The sequence below is a fragment of the Macaca mulatta genome, chromosome 9 (genome assembly GCF_049350105.2).
Source record: "Macaca mulatta isolate MMU2019108-1 chromosome 9, T2T-MMU8v2.0, whole genome shotgun sequence".
NCBI classification, from domain to species: Eukaryota; Metazoa; Chordata; class Mammalia; order Primates; family Cercopithecidae; genus Macaca; species Macaca mulatta.
Window position 1 is genome coordinate 12,732,038 of NC_133414.1, and position 21,233 is coordinate 12,753,270.

Below are 21,233 nucleotides of genomic sequence, written 5' to 3' on the forward strand. Positions count from 1 at the left end.
GTTCCACGGATTTTTGACGCTGCAGGGTTAATCTGGAACCCACTGGTACACATGAAATAGTTGTTTTATCTGCTGTTCTAAGACTGATGAAATGTTTAAAAGGATAGCTGTGTAATCAGTCCATTATCTCCTGGTGTTCCAGCTTATTCTGTACCATGTGGCAGTGTACAATCTCAAAAATAATTATTCTGCTGTCGTTAACATGGGAGCCGAATGCAGTGACTGATAAAAACTGCATTCAGCAAGCCCTTTCCCAAATTGGGTAGTTCTGTTTTGTTATCTTCTGAAGGGAAAACATGGGTTGTGATGGTCAGACCTCTTAGGAGCCTGGAAGCTTAGAGCAAGCCCTGGGAGGCAGAACACTTAATCTGTTGCCAACATCTTTTTCTGTTTAATATTTTGAATTTTTCATTTGTAGGTAAACTTGTTTAGACTACACTTTCACGTACTCATCTGAACATAGGTAGACCCCTTGAAAATAAGGATGTTGATGCTTATAGTTTTCTTTTTTTCTGAAAGCAATCAGAACCTAGCCACAGTTACAGAATGTGGGTTTTAAAAAGCAGTCTAGACCAGTGTCCATTTCTTAGCGTCCTACTTTGACAGCCAACTGTTGAAGGAGACCCAGAAGGGCATGGCCAAGTGGTTTGCTTCAGACCTGCATTCTATACAAAGCTCATCCAAAAGAAAAGCATTGTAGATTTTTTTTCATAGACTAGGTTGTCTCTAGGGATAATTATTCTTGTTTACAAAGATGTTCTTGTCAATCTGTAGACTGTTAGTGATGTTTTGAGGAAGACCCAAGGCTCAAAATCTTGTATAGAAAGGATTGCCCATTAAATCAGTCTGTCTTCAAACTGTAAGTAGAACATGAGCTTTCCAGTTAATAGGGAAAACATAAAACAATGGATTTTATTGCAGGGCAGTCCTGGTCTTGTATGGACCAACAGTAGTTGACTTACCAGGTAACCGTAGATACTTTAGGAGGAGGGGTTGGTAGGACCTGAGAGGAGGATGGCATACAATTGTATGACTATTCGCTAGTGGTGAGAGATTGTCAAGGAAGAAATGAACAGTTTTATTGTAACCCAAGACCATGATCCCTGGGACCAACGTCTGTAACTGGAGACTTGTTAGAAGCCGTTCGGTTAAGAAGACAGTGTGAGATGCATCACCTTGTTTCTGTGATGTTCTACTCCCCGATTCGGTTGCCGGTTCTCTCTTCGGCCCGCTTTTCCCGCCTCTTGAACGTGGAGCTAATAACTTTCAAACAAATCTTGAGCGCTCTAGGCAGACACTCTGTTGTTCCTTGAGCCCGGGCCATCCTTGCTATCACTACCTGACCACAAGTGCCGGGAGTAGATGTCACGCCTGCGAGTAGAGAAGGCCTGCAGGTTGGGTACAGTCTGTGTAGAGTCTGAGTCAGAAGGGTCTGGGCTGGTCAGATGTTGCCCTCTATCACCACCCCTTCCCCCGAGTGTGCCTTTTCTTGAAAAATGTGGTAAATTCCAGGGAATTCATTTCTAGTCACAGTTAAAAGCAGTCTCTCCAGACTCCACTGGGCTCCACTCGGCTTGTCTGTTGGGGGAAAAAGCCATCAATGTTTTAAAAGCTGCTGACAGGCAAGAAGTTAGCCTTGATGGCTGGAAATTCAGAATTTTTTTTTCTATTCTATGCAGAATCTATCCATTGTTTCTCCAAAGCAGCAGGGCTGAGGAAAAGCTTAGCCTAGAACAGGGATGTGATGAAGACTAATAAGACTAATAAGATAAAACCAATCAGAGTGTTTAAGCTAGAGGTAACCTGGAAGTGTCCTAATTGGATGGCCTGAATTTCTCACCCGGGAGTTTTCCAGAGCAGTTAACACCCAGATTTGCCCCGGCATTGATGTCACAAAACTGGGTCATGGGAGGGTGCTCCAGAGAATAGATTTTAGTCTTCCAGGGACAGATATTTTTGACACACCGTCTGGATTTCTAGTCGTGGTTGAGAATGAGTGATGTGAAAATTCACCCAAACTTTCCAGAGATCAACTTAATGAGAAGAGAAGAGGTTTGGGGGAGTATATTAACTATTTTGGCCACTAGAGGAGTTTTACAAATAGTTTTCAAGAACCAGTTTGCCCACATAATTTTCAGTCTGCCTACGAAATTGTTAGGGGTTGCATTCACATTTATAGGTAGGTATCTCACATTCAGCCTCACCTTTGCCTCCATTCTGACTATTAATTTTTCTTTGTTCCCATACCAAAATGCTAAAAGGCTAAGAGCATCTTCTTACACCAAAGATATGAAATCCCAACCAAGGGAGATGAAGAAGTGAATTGGTTAAATGTATTGAATACCAGTTCTCTGTGTTTTCATGGCACATCCCTTTGATATTTCTTAAATTCTGCTGAATGTGGACATGTGCTTATTTTCATGAATGCTTTGAATGCATTTTAAATGATGGCAATTCTACCTGGGTACCAAGAGGATTTAAACACCACTTGGTGGCTCATGACTTACCCAGGAACATGGTGCAGGTCTCCCTCTTTTCCTTGCCCAGTGGGCACAGACCTCTGCAAGACATTTCCAGGTCTTCTTTGCCCTTCTTCTTGTCCCAGAGGGACTTCTTTGCCCCTCTGCACAGGCCTGCCTGTCATTTGATGCTGGTGGTAGGTTGGGGATGGAGATAAGCCTCAGCTACTGGGTCAGCGTTTTGAAACTTACTAACAAAAGGAAGGGAGAAAAGGTTAAGAAAAGACAGAAATCAACTTCTGTGTTGTAGTGGGCTGAATCAAACCATACAAGTTGTTTTCCCTGTGAGCAAATGAAATTTGAGAATTGTTCATCAATGAGGATGAAATGTCAGATATTCTTGTCGGGAAGTATATTCCCTTCTCACACTGGTCAGTTTTACCAAGCGGTTTGCTCAAAAAGGTGTTCTCATCAAGAAAGTGTAAATGGGCCGGGCGCGGTGGCTCACGCCTGTAATCCCAGCACTTTGGGAGGCCGAGGCGGGCGGATCACAAGGTCAGGAGATCGAGACCACGGTGAAACCCCGTCTCTACTAAAAATACAAAAAATTAGCCGGGCGCGGTTGTGGGCGCCTGTAGTCCCAGCTACTCGGGAGGCTGAGGCAGGAGAATGGCGTGAACCCGGGAGGCGGAGCTTGCAGTGAGCCGAGATCGCGCCACTGCCCTCCAGCCTGGGCGACAGAGCGAGACTCCGTCTCAAAAAAAAAAAAAAAAGAAAGTGTAAATGTAGATTTCAATGCTTCATTGGCTTTATCTACCTGACTTCTTTACGGTATTTCACCAACTTCTAATTTTCTGAAATGAAATTCTAAAACATACTCACTTGGATCCTCCTGGTACATTTTTCTTGTAGCTGTTTTGGGTCGTCCCCTGAAGCGTGAGGTAGAGACAGCACTGATGTGGGCAGAATTGTAACTGTTTCACCTGTATTTTCCTCGTGTGTGTTTTTTAATCTCTAGGTGTTATATTAGGATAGGTTTAACTGTCAGTATTTTTGTGGACCCAAAAATATATTAGGACTTTTAAACATAGAACCCTTATGGATATTGGTGTGTGGCTTTCCTCCATGTGATGACACAGGGATCCAGTCTTCTCCATCTTGTGGCTCTACCATCTCTTTGGTTTTTGTGTGTGTGTTTGTTTTGTTACTTTTTTTGTCCATTCAAAAGGAGAGGAAAGAAAGTATGGAGGACTCATACCTGCTCTGTTAAAAGCTCTGGCCCTTGAGCAGCACACGTCACTTCCACTTGTGTTTCTTTAGAAAGCCTTTAGTCACGCGGCAAGGGGCAAATGCTCTGGTGTTGGCCCTGAGGAAGGAGAGGATGGACTTCAGTGGACACTGGTAGTCTCTGCAACAAGTGTCCTTTGCTATGTTGTTTCCCAGGCTTCCTGGAGGATAAGAATCCCAGGGAACACTGCCCTATAGATGACCAGGGCCTTTCCTCTGGAAAGCCTGAGCCAAAGGGCATGGCTTAGTTCCAGGAATCCATGTTTTTGCCAATGCCCCAGGTGATTATCATCTTCAGGAACATTTGGGAAACGCTACTGTAAGAGGTAATTAGATTGTAGAAAGGTATTTGGTAGCTTTGGTGCAGTTTTCTGCAGAGAATCCTGTGTTGTAAGGAATGGTGGTGGACTTGGTGGTGAAACGTAACTCCTGGCACCCGTGCTTAACTCTCTTCAGTCTTAATTTGGCCTCACTGCATAGAAAGATTATGACTGTACCATGTAACACTAAGACATCTGTTCCTACCTGAATTTTTCTTGGATTAGCAGATTGTTTCATTGAGTTGACCAAGTTTACCACTCATTTTGACAGATGGTGATTTCATGGTTTGTATCAACTACTTGGAATTTATCATCTAATGACAGCTGTTTAACACATAGGTCAGTGTATAAGGTTGACTAGTAATGAAATCTTCAGGGCATTTTTTTCACCTCCTGTCATAATGTTGAATCTTTGGGAAACCTACCACCTTGGAAATTAAAAGCTTACAAATATATTGGATGAACAGCAGTTGAATTATCTGTGTGACAAAAAATTCTTTATCATCCCAAAAAGAAAGGATGGAAAACTTGTCCCCGATGGTGTCTGAAGCTGCAAGGAGACGGACACAGTATGTGGAATATCTGTCGGGTGAGCTTTTCATAGCAAATTTGGATCCTAGACTTCCTAGACTGCCGTCTCTGATCTACCCAGTAGTCAGTCATTTGGGCCAAGTCCTTTTCCACAGTTTGGAATGTGCTCAGCGAATCAAACCGACTTTAATATGAGCCTGTGACAGTTCTATTCAGGGAGCTAAGACTTCCTCTCACTAACATCGAAAGCATTCCAGCACATGTTGGAAAGGTGTTTGGGGGAGTCGCTGTTTAGACTTGCCTGAGCTATTGATCTTCTTGTTATCGAATATAATTTAGAACTAGCGGTGAGAGCCTCAGTGGTGGGAGAATATTATTATCATTTGTTATCTGCACAATTAGGAAGTAGGAGAGTGCAGCAGAGGCATTATCGTGTAAACGATCTCATTGCCTAGAGCGTTTTAGCTCCTTGCAGAGTGGTCTACCACATGCCTGCCTTCCCACCACCCCCATCCTCTGTGTGTGTGTCTCTGTGTGTGTGTGTGTGTCTAATCCAAACAGGCAGTGGCCCTACAGTCCAAAGGGCTAAAAAGACTCAGAAATCCATCCTCATCCAGTCATCCAGGGAAGAAATAGGAGCCTGCAGGATGTTTCTTTGCTTTTTTCTGAAGGTTTAATAGAAGAATCAGTGTCATTGGCAATGATTGAGAAAAATGAAAGTTTTTAGATCAAATACTGCTCCATCGTGCATGCAGCGTGGGAACGATTGACGGGCGGTGTGCTCTTCCTCAGACAAAACCCAGTGGCCGCTCATCAGTGGATGGTGTGGAGAGTTTTTTGTTATCCTGAAATCAAGGAAATATTTTACTTTTCCCTCTGAGGTGTTCCAGAGAAAGATTCTTGAGCAAAGAAGATAAATCCTCTTCCTACCTGCTAATGAGTAAGCAGCTCAATTTCAAGCACATCAAGTACAAGGACCACGTGTTACGTTTTTTTGAGTGTCCATAATCAGGTACACTTATTTAATTTTCTGAAAAATGGAAAGCCACACGTTCTCTTTGGTTAGAGACGTGGAGCAGTGAAGAAGCAGGGCAGTGTTTGGCAAGATGAGTCCACCTAACTGGAATCAGGCCAGGCTTTGTCAGGAACCAGAGGGGCGACTCTGCCAAGACACCCCCTCTCCAGGCCTCCGCTTCTTTAACCGGAAGCAAGAACTTAAACCAGATGGTTGTTAAGATATTTTTTCTCTCTCCAGTCTGGCATTTAAAGTTGATCACTGTCAAATCCAGAATGGACCCTTTTCAGAATTACAATGTGACTGAAGTTTGTCACTTTCTCCCCAGCCATCCCCATTTTGGGGGTCATCCTCCTGCTTTTAGGACATTCCCTCTTGCCCCGTGACCCACGTTCTCACTATGGAAACTCTTATCAATCCCAGGAGCCGTAAGATTCACTGATACTGCAGCATAAATGGTTGGGAAACGGATTGCAGTGTTGTGTCTTCTGAGGCATTTTTATTTTAATATGAATCTGAGCCCCCAACTGAAAGGATGAAGCTCAGAGGCTGAGTGAAAAGACGGGGGAGAGGACAGAAGAGGAGGGGTGTGGAGGCTTTGCCCACATCAGCCCCATGTTCTTCTGCTGTCCCAGAATCATCATTAACATTATCCCCTCTGCTTTCAAAAGGGTCCTCACCTGGAGAATGGATTATTTGATCACCCTGGTTATCAAGAAACCCTTCATACTGCCCCTAAAATTGTACAGTAGAAGGAAGACAAAAAGCTAACCTCTCTTCGGTATTTTCTTTGTGCCAGATTCTGGGCTTGGCACTGTGTATACATTATTTTACTAAATGGATCAAACAGAATCTATTTTACCTAGCCATTAAACCACATCTCTCTTAGGCTAGAAGTCCAGAGTCATTTCACAGGAAATGGGCTGGAGAGTGTTGCATGGACTATTTTTACCCGTAGGAACCTGAATCAGAAAGGCTCATGGAACTCCAAATCGAAAAGAAAACCATGTTGCTGTAGGGGAAGGGAGTGTGAAAATGCCCCGGGGAGAGTCAACCCCTGAGTATACAGTAGGAACCTCCAGTGCCTAGCACCACGCCGTGCCTTGTAGGGCCCAGTAGGAGGACCCAGGAAGCCTAAGAGGTAGCAGCTGCCCCCAGAGAGCTGCCTTCCTTAGGAGAAGAGGAGCGTGGCAGCAGAACCACAGTCAGATGGCAGTGATCTCCTGCACCTGATCCCCGTGTGATGGGAACTCTCAAAATGAAATCCAGCGGCTGGAAACCCCATGGCCAAGAGGTGCCCGGCACCCGTGGTGGTCTGTGCCCCCAGGCTTCTGCCGGACATCTCCTCCTCCCCGTCCTTGTCGCAGGCGTTTAGGACATCACATCCTCTTGCGAAGCCCAGTGTTACTGCTTTTGTTTTTTCTTCCGCTATTGTTGCTGAAATAAAGGGAAGTGACAAATCTGTGGTTAAACTCGTATAGTAGTGAAACCTGGGTGTGCTCCTTAGCCATAGGTTTTATTTTAAATAACAAACTGTTTGAGGGATTTTTTGTCTCTTGGGGGCATATCATAGAGCATACGGTTGGGGAAAATTTTGTTGTACCCTGAATAAGAAAGTCATGAAAATGATTACATTAAAATTGATTGACTATTTAGAGGCCACGTAAATGGATGTTCAGAGTATTCAAAGGCCATGCGAATGGGTGAATTCTGCTAGTTCCAAGTAATTACTTCAGAAAGCAAGACGACACAATCAATTCTAAGCCCTATTAAAGGGCTTGTGGTCATCACTTAGAAAAGCAGCTTCACTACCCTCCCTTCCTCCCAGGGATGCACAGCGGCATCGCAGCCTGCGGCAGGCCTGTCACGGCTGCATTTCCCTATTGCATTTGTTATAAAAGTGGGGTAAAGCTCCCTATCCCTTACTTGCCTCAAAGGGAGCCTGCATAGTGTCTGTTAGGGCTCAGGGCTCTGTGGAGAAACATGTTAAATTTAAAGTGGACAGTAGCTGCTAAGATTTACTAAGCACTCTTATTTACATGCCAGGAACTGTGTTAAACATTTTCATACGTTGTTTGGCTTAATGTGATGCATCTATAATATAGCTGTCACTAACCCCATGTTATTAAGAACCAGAGGCTTAGGGAGGTGAGGTCATCAGCCTGTGATGCTAATCAGGAATGACCGTACCAGCCTCACCACAAAGATTATGAATGAGCTTGAGAAGACTATCCAGCATCACTTTGAAAACTGTCATGGTGTCTGCCATGAGAACTCAGGGACCACCTTGGCCCCAGAAGTGAATTTTTTAAATAATTTCCGCTGTTCCAGGCAGTATGGGAGAAACATCTCTCTCTCTCTGACCTGCATACACATGAAATGTGCTCAGTTATTGCCGGAGTGGGGTGGAGACGGTTATAATGGCCATAAATATTAGTTCTCCAGCATCATATCCAACAATAAAAAAAATCTGCAATAAGTACAAATGTTTATTTCAGCCTAGCCTTGGATTTCTGTAGCCAAAGGATTTGCCTGTCCATTTCACTTTGACTGTAAAGACCAGAGTGAGGAAGTAGATAACGACTTCCTCATTCCGTTTCCAGAAAAAAATACCTTTGTTCTGCTTTGGATTGCAAATAACCCTTTTGAGAGTTCAGAGGCACCTAGAACATTTGAGTAATAAGTTAGAATACCACTGATAGGTGCTCAGGAACAGAGCTGAGCTGTATTTTATTCAGGCTAACAAGAAGGGGCCTGTGTTCTTAGTCCAGGGAATTCAAGCTGATGCACTGTCGAAGCAAGGCAGTGAAGTGGAGACTTGAGAGATCCGCCTGTCCTGGAAGCATCTAATAGCCCAGTGTGCTGTGAATTGAGAATCGTAGGAAAATACCTGTGATTCTAACCTACCTCTCATTGCCACTAGCCTCCTAATTATGATGCTATCCTATCCTCTAGAGAAACTATTCTATGAAATAACTTTATATTAGAAACTTTCTTCTAATGAGGCCCCTCAGTACTTTAGAAACTAAATCCTCTTTAGTTGGATTCAAGACCTTATACCAACCATGTTTAACCCCGTGATGCCTCCTTGGTGTATGGGATGTGATCTTGGTTTGGTGAGTCTGAAGGCCTACCTGCCACTGAGCCACTGGTCTCCACCTTACCGGGAAGACCCCAGGGAGACCAGCCGACCAGGGAGTTGGGCCAATTACGCCCACTTTAGGGAAGCCAGACCCTCTAGTTGACTTGTTATGTTCAACTTGAAGTTTTTCGTGCTTCCTTACCTTCAGAGAAAAATACAGTTCTCCTCACTACTTTGGAATTAGTATTGGAAAAATACAAAGCATTATCAATTCTATGGCTAGCTTATTATCTTTCATTCCAATAGTCAAGTGACCTCTTCTCTAACAAAGGAGACTGCTTGCTTTCTTCACGTCACCCCCTAGGGGCCTCGACAAATGCACACATCACCCTACCTCTGCTCAGAGCAGAGTGGGAGAGTTCGCAAAACAGCTGAACACGATGATTGTCCCATCAGGGAAAAAACGATGATGCTGAAATTCTTCCAATACTTTCATAGCTATTAGACAATTGAAATGGTTTAACATAAGTGGCTTATTTCAAAGAACCAGAGAAGGGGAAAAGCAGATTCCAGCAATTTTGCTCTTGATACCTTTTCTATCTGTGTTGTGCTTTGGTGGAATTTACATAATCGTGGATGAGGAAGTGTTACAGTACACACATAGCTGTGCACATTAGGCTGCACTTGCTTTCCCAAGAGGCTTGAAAATGCAGTCGATTTAATCTAGGTCAAAAGGAAGAAAGAGACTCCATTTTCCTCACAGAAAACACAGGGAACTTGCCAGTCTTCACAGGGTCACGGAAATAACAGAAGATGGTTCCTCCAGGGGAAGTCCCCAGGGCAACAGGAGACTGCCAGGGGCCTGGATCTCATGGCCAGTTGACAGAAAGGTGGTCACAGTGTGTTAAGTGGAGAGTTGGAGGAAAGGTGTGGGTTTGCCAGGGAGCCCAGTGAGATCATCATTCCCTCCTGGGCTGAAAAGGTGGCTTAGATTTGCTGTCTGCAAGGAATCTTGCTGGGAAAGTGAGGAAGGATGTTGGCGGAGCGTGGCACGACTGCCTCAGGCGGCCAGAGGGCAGTGCGGGTCCCATGCTGCCAGTGGAAGTTTCCCAGGGGAATTCCTGGGATGGCGCTTGGTAATCCAAACTGTGGAGTCCACATAACTCACGTACAGAAGGCCCGATGGCAGCGTCGCCTGTCAGCTTCCTAGGCAGTGGCCAGATGGTGATACTGCTGACATCAGGGTGCCAATTATATCAAACTCTGTAAAACTAAGCTAATTGGATACAGTTTCCTTAAAAGTTGATTTGTACAGGATGAGGTGTTCGTGTTTGCGTAACTGCTACTCTAGCTATGGAATTCCCACTTTTAGGTGGCACAAAAGGGTCGTCTTAGGTGACTGTTGGAGAGACATTTCAGATGAGAGGTTTCCATTATAAAGAGACATTTTAGGTGACATGAACAGAGTGTGAAGCAGATCTCTCAGAGTGAGGCAGACCCCGTCAGAGGCGGTTCCGGGACATTCTCCCTGTGAGAGGCATAGACTTTGAGGGGTGCTCATTGACTCGTGGTTGCTGGGATGGTTTTGGCTTTGCTCTTGGCTCCTGCTGTGACTTGGGGGCAGCCTGCTAACCTGTGGACTGGTGTTTTCCCATCTGTAAAATGGGAGGGTGTGAGGGGTTAGGCTGGTAGAACTAGTGTAGGGGCCAAGAGAAAACCTCCCCTTGGCCCTATGAAGGTTCACTAAGAATCCCTGACAAGAGGCAGATCCGAAGGAGAAAAGGCACGTGGGTTTATGAGATCACAATTTTTGTGACACAGGCGCCTTCAGGATGCAGACCCAAAGATACAGGGGAAATGGTATGCTTAGGTCCAACAAAGTGTGCCTAGGCTCATTTGCATGCTTAGGTTCCACAAAGTAGGGTCAGCCATGTAGTAATGTGATTGGACAAAAATGACGTGATGTAACACTAATAGACTGAGCAGGGACACTCAGCAAGGCCTGCCGGTCCACATTCTCCCTGGCCTCTCGGAGCAGGATTCTGCCTTCTGGGTATGGGAAGGACCTTTTCTGGAATGGGGGTCTTATGACCTACAGTCAAACAAGGTAGGTCGGAGAATTTGTTTCTGGCCAGTTTTATACAGAACGACAGAAGGAAAGTCAGAGCAGTATTTTTAAGTTTTATGGCTGGCTTTGGGGAAAGGGGGTTCTGGCTTCTGTGGCCTGCTATGGGAAAGAGAGGGATTCCAGTTTCTGTGGCTGGGCTTAGGGGAGGCTGGGACTGAGAGACAGGAGGGCAGGAGGAGGTCAGAGAGAGACTTTTTCGTGTGAGGCCTTTATGTTGGAGTACTGCTTCCCGACTCCCAACATTTGCTGCTTGTAAAATTCTGTGATTCTACAGGAAAGGCATGGAAGCCAGGAGAACGCAACGCTCCCTTGACTTCTTCTCATTTTATTTTTTATAGTGTTGAGTTTAAAGTCGTAAAAGGCTGGAGGAGCAGTACAACACAGATATGTCTAATCTTCCTGGAGGTTCTCCCTTTAGCTAACTTTTGCTGTGATGGGTACTTTTTTCAGGCCTCTGGTTCCTGTATCTCTCAGGTGATGTCATTACAGCCATCCGCCTTCAGCATCAAGTACAGCAGAGCCACGATCATGAAATTACAGGCAGGACTACGTAAGAGAGCTGAGAGGCAAGGGGACTGGGTTTCAGATGGAGCTCGTGAAATCGGTGGCATCATTTGTTCACTTGTATCTAGCACTCCTAGAAAGCGGGCACTGCGTGGAGGTCCAGCCACAGGAATTCACGCCAAGGGCCCAGCACCATGGGGCCCAGGGTCAGTCATAGTGTCCTGATGTGACTGTTTCCTAGCAGTGCCAGTTCTTCTTGGTAGTTGGATTTTGGGCTAAAAGAAAAAAAGGCGGGGGGGCTACATAGGTGACCATCTAGGGTCTCATATCATGTCCTGAGGCCTCCTTGTACTTTCTAAGAATGGCATTTTGTCATTGCCTTTTGCCTCAAGATGCTCGGGTTATAAATCACCTTCTACCACGGAGAAAGGTCTCCTTTCTTTTTTTTTTTTTTTTAAGGTTAATGCTAAGTTGTCTTGAAATTTTTAATTCAGGGGATTTTTGATGGTTTTGTTTGTTTGTTTTTAACCTTTAACTGCCTTGTAGAAAGTGAAAGTAGGGTGTCCTGGCAGGGGCAAAGCCACTGACTGAGAGTTGAAACCATAACGCATGGCAGATTCGCTTGAGCACAGAATGTCCCTCTTAGATCCATAACCTTTGGACTATGAAAAAAAAAAAAGTATTAAATTCTCCTCCGAGTGGCTAAGGTTGAGGGAGAAAATAGATGGCAATGGGAATCAAGTATGAGGAGTGTGTCCTCTTTTGACTTAAACTGGCTTGCATGCTACTGACTTGACAAGAAGCCAAGATCCCAATTGCAATTCGACTTGTGTGAAGCAGGCACCTGCTTTGCTTGCAAATGCACATACAAAAGAGCGTTTCATTCACAGAAAGGAAAAAAAAAATAGCGCGTTCACTAATTTAGCCTTCCAGGGCCTTCGTCCCTTGATCTGTCAGCCCCTTAGAATTCAAAGGCAGCCTGTAAAGGAATTTCCTACTTAAAACATGATGACTTTTTTGATGTCCTGAATTCGAATATAACTCGAGTTGAAGTTGTCTGCTAGGGCTATTACTTTGTTGTTTAATAAAAAAAAAAAAATACGGGGTTCAGTCATCAGATGATCAGTCTAGGGCTGTTTTCAAGTGTTTATGTGCTTAGATTTAGAAAACAGTAGGTTTTCATATATGTAAGATGTTGAATGGCCTTGAAGATGTGGACAGGCCCATCTTGACCCTGGGGCAGAGTCCACTTAGGGGAGGGAGACAGCTGTTCTCATGCCCAACCCCATAAGCTCCGAGATGGAAATACTTTTTATTTGACCACTTTTGCCGCAGAATTGCAGGAAACCATTTTTCACTTTCTCTCCTCAGCCCTCAAGTTGTATAGTTATTTTGTATTCCAGAAAATGCTCCACAATTCCCTGTAATAAGATATTACTGAAGGGTAGTATCAGAAAAAGAATTAGCAGTTAGAACTAGAACTTTCCGGAAAGGTCCCTCCTGCCATGGTAGAGAACACCTTTCACAGGGGAGTTTCTCCTCGCTTCAGGCTGGTAGCTGCAGAAGAGTCATGGGGAATGCCTCACTAAAACCAGCCTTGCTACGCGGGGTCAGCCCCTGCCTTTGGCAGTGTGACTCGTTGGCATGTGATCTGGAGTTCCTGCCCTGCAGCTGACGAGCCACTGTTTCAATAATTAAAAACAACTCAAGTCACTGTCCTCCTGCCTTGGATTTGATCATTGTACTTTGCATGTATGTATCAAAATACCACATGTACCCCATAAATATGTACAAAGATTATGTGTCAATAAAAAAACAAATTAAAATCCCAATTTTTAAAAGAAAACATGAATGTAATTTTTAAAACTGCATCAGCCATGCTCAGTGGCTCATGCCTGTAATCGTAGCACTTTGGGAGGCCAAGGCAGGAGGACCACTTGAGGCCAGGAGTTTGAGAACAGCCTGGGCAACATAGCATGATCCAGTCTCTACTAAATAACTTAAAAATGAGCCTGGCGTCATGGCACATGCCTGCAGTCCTGGATACTCAGCAGCCTACAGTGGAGAAGATGACTTTAGCTCAGGAGTTCGAAGTTATAGTGAACTACGATTGCACCACTGCACTCTAATCTGGGAAACAGAGCGAGATCCTGTCTCTTAAAACAAAAATTGCTCTGTCCATATATTAGAGTCAAGGGATTTAAAGAAAACTGCCTTTTTTAAAACAGTGTCTCAGAGCATCAAACCTCAGTTTAGAAAGCTCGGAGGAAGTTTCTTTAATGAATATGGTGTCAAATTTCCTAAGGGCAGAATGAGTTTTAAAATCTGACCTCATGATATCATTGTCTAGGGTGGTGTCTACATTACCTCCACACTGAAAAATGTTGATACATTATTGCTCTTTGATTCACAGCAAACCATGATATAAACTGGTTATCTTTATATATCAGTACATTTTTTTTTCTTGTGAGTATTATTACCCAGAGTTTCCAAGTAAAGATTTTCAAGGGAAACAGCTGTGGTTTGAAAAGGTCTGTGATAATCCAGATGGTTTCTTTGAGGATAAATCTACTTGATCATTTAAAATTAAAGTCTTTCAGTACAGTTGAGTGTTTCTTTATGATTTTAGATGCACTACTGTGTATGAGTGAGAGTGTGTGTGTGTGTGTGTGTGAGAGAGTGTGTGTGTGAGAGAGTATGTGGCTACCACTGGCCTTTGTTTGGGGCTTTATCTTTGGAAACAGCAAAAATCTCATACCAGTGTCTCAAATTATCTAGCAGTTAAGCAGGCAAAATACCTGAGGGAACTCTTCATGACAGCAGAAACTATTAGTGAAAAAATATAGTGAGACACCAGCTACCCTGTGTGGAGTATGTCGCACTCAGCCGCTCTGGGAATTGCCACTCTCCACTTCTGATCCATGATGGCATAATCATAGCTCGCAATTATAATACTGATTACAGATTGCTTTCCAAGCTGAACATAGGCAACTATATTGCTAAACTTACCAATTTCTGGGATCTGGGCGTCAAAAGCATCCACATTCCCGCAGCAGGTCTCTGGGGCGGTAGGCAGGGTGACAGGTGGGAAATGGGAAACCAGGGCTTTCCGTACCTGTCTCCTTCCCTCGGTGTCCAGGGTCTTCTTGCTGCTTCATGGTCACCCGAGATGCTCCCTGTGAGGCCCCCCTGGGCCTGCCTTCACAGGCTCTGTGCCCCTGGACCTTTCTTCTGTGCTGGTTCTGTCTTACGTTCCCTTCCTAGGGGCCCTGCTAGATGTTGACAGTGAACAGCAGAATCAGTGACGTATTAGTGGCCAGTAAGATCTAGTGTATTTCCCCTCTGAGTTACAGAGAATCGGCACAGTCTTTTTGTAGTCAACAGAAGAAGTCATCCCTAGTGGGACTGCTAGGCTCTGTATGGACCTGAGACTGCGATATTTGGTTCTGGGATCACCTCTCCCGGGTTTTCCATTGGACCTGATGGACCTGTGAATTTTAAAAGTCCTGGTGAGGAGTCGTGGCAGGGGCTTGATAAACTGGCACATGAGGGAGGATGGCATTTTTTTGTGTTTTGGGGTTTTTCTTTTTCGCTTCAAGGACCAAAGCTTTTATTATTACAATGAATTGTTGAGGTCGTTGAAACGAGGGATATCCTGAAGTCACCTGGGCGTGGAACACCATGTTTGTCTTTTCTAACTAGGCCACTGCCACTGGCAGAAGCTCCTGAATGAGTAGATAAGCAGTGGCATGAATCGTCCCGTGCTGGTGCTTATTAGATAGTGTCAAATGAGCAAAGTGGAAAAAGGTGAAGCAGCAGAAATTTACCAGCATTAAGCAGCAATGGGAGGGTTGAGACCTGCAGAAGCACCTGGTTCATCAGACTACATCAGCCTGTGCTGATCCCCAGAGCCGAGCCCCCTGGCTGGTCACCCTAACATGGAGAGAGGCCTTTCTCTCCACTCCGTGGACAGTAGGGAAAGGGGGGGTTCCGGGAATGAATTCTGGAGCCCAAGGGACTGTCCCCTGTGATGTACGGTGCAACCACTGACCATCAGAGAGTCCCTGGGTGTGGTCGATGTGTGAGTACCCACCTTACACTGATGTGATGTTGGAAACAGCCTGCAGGGGAGGAAGCTTGCCCCTGACTCAGACTGCTGAGCCATCTGGTGCTGCAGCTGACCTGGAAAGGAATCCAGTACATTTCAGACCTGAGTTACAGCTGGCGTGGGGAAATCTAGGAGACAGGTGGTTCCCTTAACAGCTGTATGTTTGGTTAGGGCTGACAAGAAAGAAAATTTCATCCTTGTTGAGCCTCCATGAGTTTTCAGGGATCTGTAGTAGCTCTTTGACCTTTTGCCATAATAATTACCATTTCAGGGAAAATAATGGTATTTCTCTCTTTGTTGAAATATTGTCTGCAGGTCGGTAATCTAAGATTTTAGAGGAGCATATTAAGTGATAGGTGGATAAAAAGACTATGGTTGTTAACTAGGAGAAACTCATAGAAAGTCTTTCAAACACATTCCAGTATCTGGAAAGGTACACACTAAAGTCCTGCTGGGGAAAAACACTAATTGCTGCATCTAAGCTGACTGTTTCAATTTGGAGCTCTGTATTCATCCTGCAAATTTTAATAAAAACCAAACACTGTACTTGTTAAGTGAACCATTACAATGGCATGCTGAACGAAGCGTAAGACCTCCTTTAGTCTAATAGAAGTAAAGAATGCTTTTGACCCTTTTTCTTTTTTGGTCCTGAATGAAACACTTTGGCTTCATATCTACATAGTTTTGTGGGGGGATATTAGGCAGACCTGGTGTTTACTTACTGATCATACTAGGCTGGGCACAGTAGCTCATGCCTATAGTCTAAGGGTTTTGGGAGGCCAAGGTGGGAGGACCACTTGAGGCCAGGAGTCCAAGACCAGCCTGGGCAACATAGTGAGACCCCCATCTCTACAAAAATTTAAAAAGTAGTGAGGCATGGATAGCACACACCTGTAGTCCCAGGTACTCAGGGAAGGGGCCAGAGAACTGCTTGAGCCGAGGAGTTCAAGGATGCAGTGAGCTATGATCACACCACTGCATTCCAGCCAGGACAACAGAGTGACATCCTGACTCAAAAATAAATAAATGTTTTAATGAGGAAACTAAAATGCTTTCATCCTTCCTTTCTCCTATTCACCTGCCATCCCACCCTGCTCAGATACCAGCGTCAATCTCTCCCTTTCTGAAAAACAAAGCCACCCACCTTCTTTTCACTAAGAACTTTGTTCAAGAGGAAGACCCTTTAAGGTACTGAGGAAGTAAGATATTCCCCACAGTAAGTCATTCAGGAACTAAATGCGAAAAACCAAAAGAAGCCTCTGGGGTTAATATTCCCAGTCTCCTTGTCTGCCCAGAACCCCACATTTGTGTAAGTTGCTCATTGCGCAAGGGTACCCTGCTGAGGCTGTGAATGGAGTTAGAAATCCAGGTTGGGATGGGCTTATCAAGCCATGGACTTGGAGCAAGGAGCTCTGCCCACCTGGAGGTCATGGAGATCATGGAGATGGGATCCCCTTTTGGAATTGGCACAAAGGCTCCAGGCTTCCCTGCCAAACACGGCACCTGTGGAGCTGTGCTGGGGCTCGGCTCTCGGGTCAGACAGATGAGCGGTAAGACACGTTAGCGGTGTTGCCTAGGATATCCTCCTGTGTGTCACACTGGAACTAGAGCTGCTCTTGGCATGATCTTAAAGAATACTTGTTTAGATGAGTATACACTTTTAACTGAAACATTTAAGAGCTATGCGTAGTTGGAAGAAGATCTGTAGTGATAAGTCGCTGACTTCACAGTACTAGTTGTAAAGGCAGAGTGAACCTTGGACGAAACTGGAAAGCATTTGAGATCTTGGGGATCTTCCCATCTGCTCTTCTGTATGTTCGAGTGCTTTCATCCTTCCTTTCTCCTATTCACCTGCCATCCCACCCTGCTCAGATACCAGCGTCAATCTCTCCCTTTCTGAAAAACAAAGCCACCCACCTTCTTTTCACTAAGAACTTTGTTCAAGAGGAAGACCCTTTAAAGTAGCTAAAATCACACTACGCTGTAATAACTGGGAACAATGAAATGTCTCCTTCCTCAAGGGTCATGTTTTAATATGTAAATAGCAAATGGACTATACTCTCCTGGTGGACTCTCAGGCAGCGGGCCATGGCAGGGATTTTGCTTGGGTGTCTGAGGCAGGAGCACTCCCCTTATCCCTGAGACCGCTGTACGTTGGTCAAAGCTCTCCACAGCTGCTCACACAGAAGTACACACAATTCACTCCGTTTACATCATCATTGTTCCTTGTTGCTTTTATCTTAGTGTTGTTTAGTACTCTATTTTCATGTTCCCTGTCATACCACTGTTCTTCCACGCCAACCTAAACTCTTCATTCTTGGCTCTGGCGTGGCCAAACTGGCATCAGTTCTTCATCTCCTGAACTTACTCTTTCATAATTTCCTTTATTTCAGCCAGTAAATTGCTGCATCCCTAAATCTTCTCTTTTTAAACATCTCAGCCCCAAAAGTTACCTGCCTAAAAGTATCAGATTCTGCTTTTTTTTTTTTTTGAAACTGTGATTATTAAATGAGGTGGTATTTCAGAACTTCCCTATTGCTTCCTTATCCAGAAACTAATGCCATAAGCCCAGGACGGGGAAAGGAAAACTCACTGAGACCGTGTTTGCTAGAAGCATTTAGGAAGGCTTGTCCTGTTTTTCTTTGTATACCAAGCCTGATGAGACATGGTTGGTATTTTTCTTCTAAACATGGTTACTGGAAGCTGGGATGTTAGTTTCTTATTGGAAATTACTCCTTGGCCTGAAGCAATTCCTATGGCTTTTCTGAGGCTTACATCGCACCAGTGAAGCTGAACTCACTAGTGAAGTTGATGGGTTCACTAAAAAATCTACCATCAAGAAGCAGAGCCAAGTGGATTCTGGTCAAAGATCTCAAAGGAGCTGAAATAAGATGCTCGTGAAAATGGTTCATCTCTTCAGCTTGATTCTTTAAAGAAATGTCATAATGTTCAGTTCCCTTCATTCAAGTGATACATTTGAAGGGTTCTGATCCTTGGATGCATGGAGTTTTTCAAATGCCAAGATGCTATGGTCATAGTCTACCCTGTCCAAAAGGCAAAGGTTTTGTATATATTGACCGTCAGTAGACTCTAACTAAATCAAGTGTAAAATGACGAGGTTCCAAATTTCTCTTCCAAATGAGGAAGAATCTTGGATGTCTTTCAGAATCTTGTATGAATGAGATTATAGTTTATTTTCCCCCTGGAATGGGAGCACCTCTCAAAGCTCTTCTGGCCCCTGTCTGGCTCCGTGCATTACATTCCTTTAGTAAAACCAAGATAAAATACCTACAGTCTGGGTGAGTGCATCACTTTACTTTTTTCCTCAACGACTCACCAAAGACATCCCAGATCAAAGGTTAGCATCTTTGTTTCTTAAATTTCATAAGTTTTTGTCTTACCCTCTTTTCCCAAACTGATTGTGCTGAGAAACTATATATTGATGAACAAATAGCCAGTATCTTTATCTACAAGTTGAAGAAGGTGCAAGCCCTCCTCCAGGACACAGAGGGAATGGTCTAGGATTTCCATACTGTTTTCTTTGGTGGAGGAGGTTGGTTGGAAAAGGATATATGCTGGCCTGCCCAGAAGGGCCGGGGACTCCCACAGGCTCTTGGAAAGGGGGAATCTAGATGTTGCCAGTTTGTATGCCACAGCCATATGTAATGCATGGGCCAGAGTCCACTAACATCTGTTTGGGCATGTACCCATCTGTATTGTAGCTTAATTTCTAAACCAGTTAAAATAAAGTCTTCCATGTTGGCAAACGAGTATTGAGGGTCATATGTACAGAACTTTGCATCATGTAATGTGGTAGAGATAAAGAAGAATGCACTGTCCCAGCTTTTAAGAAGCTTATAATCCAGTTGTCTGAAGCTTCGAGTTTAGAAAGTCTTTCAAAAGCCTGATGTTCTGGAGATACACTTTAAGAAAATTATAATTAATGTAAGCTTGTGCTGTTGTTATTGTGAATAAATACTTCTTTTCACGTAGGCGCTATAACACAGGCCCCTTTCACACCTCACCCATTCCTCCACCACCTCCCACCCTCATTCCTGAATAGCTGTATTCCAGTGATGTGAGGCACGGAGTCAGGAATTGATCTCCAACGTGGGTAAAGCTAATAAATATGATTTAGGATGAAAAGGTACTGTGTAAATGCTTGAGATGTTGTTATTGCTGTTCTCATACGCTTTATTATTTTTAAATTGTGCATCCTTTTAAGTAGATTATTTGTTCGCCACAGTCTCCATTATATCTAAGCAAAGCATTCACAGAAATTTCTAAAACCTTTTCATTTCTCTCTGTAGGTTGTTGTTTCGTAACATTTTATACAAGAAAAGCTGCACTTGAGGCCCAGAATGCACTGCACAATATTAAAACTTTACCTGGGGTGAGTCGGTTTACTTTTGTACCAGAATCACTTTATTGCTTGAAAATGGTCCTTTCAACTGAAGGTTCTAGTTATGGGCTCTTAGTGCCAAAAATGACTTTGGTCTTTTGAGGAGTGTGTGCTGACCCCCCGGTTTCCTGCAGCAGCCACACCAGCTGGCCAGCCCATAAAGGAGCGCTGGCGTTAACACTGACGGGAGGCATTGTCCAATAGTGCGTCCCCTGGTTAGAAAATCAGAGTGACCCCACTGGGCAGCCGTGGCTGCCAAAGAGTATTGGGTGGGCTAAGATTTTAAAAGGAAAAAAAAAAAACCCAACACACACAAGAGAAGCAAATGGAAAAGAAAAAGCTTTTATTCACCAGGAGCTCCTTTTCAAATTTTGTCTTTAGATTTTCTTTTGAAAGGACAAAATGTACCCTGTACAGCCGTAATATTAAGCCTCCTAATGGTTTCTAAACAGTCAATGGTGGTTAACAAAGTCAATGTTTTAATGCCCAATTTGTGGCTTCATGTTGATACAGGACAGAAAATACAAAGCTGACCATTTTTTCTCTGTTTCCTTCCCAGTAATATTTGATAGTTGGCACAGTTCACCAGAAATGAACCGATGTTGCATGTAGGAACATCAGAATACTGTTTTTCTAAAGGATTTTCTGGCACTTTTATATATTTCATGCTATTAGCAATTTCCTGATGCTGTTTGAATGTTTTCCCCATTGACCCACATATCAGTGATGAGTTCATTCAAGATCATAATGACATGCATTTGTTATAATGAAGCACCTGTGGTAACCAGTGCAAGGATAATGATTTTATTGAAACCTGGTTTGATAAGAATAAGAGAAAGATAAGATAATGTCCCTAATGTTTTCAGGGTATAATTCTACCTTTGTGTCATTTACTTGTCTCTGAATGCATACACAAACACCTGTGTGTCTGTACACATCCACACATGCAAACATAACCATTGAACCCCTGCAGGCCCCCAGAAAAGATTGCATTTGTTTGATTCATCCTAGACTCACCCACGATACAAGATTGTAGTGGCAAAAAGCTCAGCAAAAGATTCTCACAACATGAGCTTCTTCATCACCCAAAAGTCATAAATTATGAACCTTGATCTCGAATCCTACTACTTTGGTATTCCCCTTCGTATGCGAGGAAATCAAAGAATAGAAGGTTCGAAAAAGCAAGTGTGTGGGCCCACAATGGTCCCGCCCAGTTTCACTGCTTCTCTCTGAAACTACTAAGGTGGTTCTTAGTAAAGCTGCTTTTATTGAGTGCTTTGCTCAGTGACTTTAAAAAATAGTATTATTTTATCTGCATTCTTCATGTAAATGGATTTTTTTTAACACAGATTCTAGTAGATTGCAGTGTTGGGTCACATTATGGAATGAAAGAGCCA

General features: G+C 43.9%; 1 protein-coding gene across 50 annotated transcripts in view; it reads left to right on the forward strand.

Moving 5' to 3' along the window:
* CELF2 (CUGBP Elav-like family member 2) overlaps positions 1–21,233 on the forward strand; it is a 538,967-nt gene that overhangs the window by 401,072 nt on the left and 116,662 nt on the right. For all 50 annotated transcript variants that reach the window (XM_077945723.1, XM_028825957.2, XM_028825962.2 and 47 more), the window contains one exon: positions 19,745–19,827. In XM_077945723.1, the coding sequence (XP_077801849.1) occupies positions 19,745–19,827 (83 nt within the window). The remainder of the gene's footprint in view (positions 1–19,744; positions 19,828–21,233) is intronic.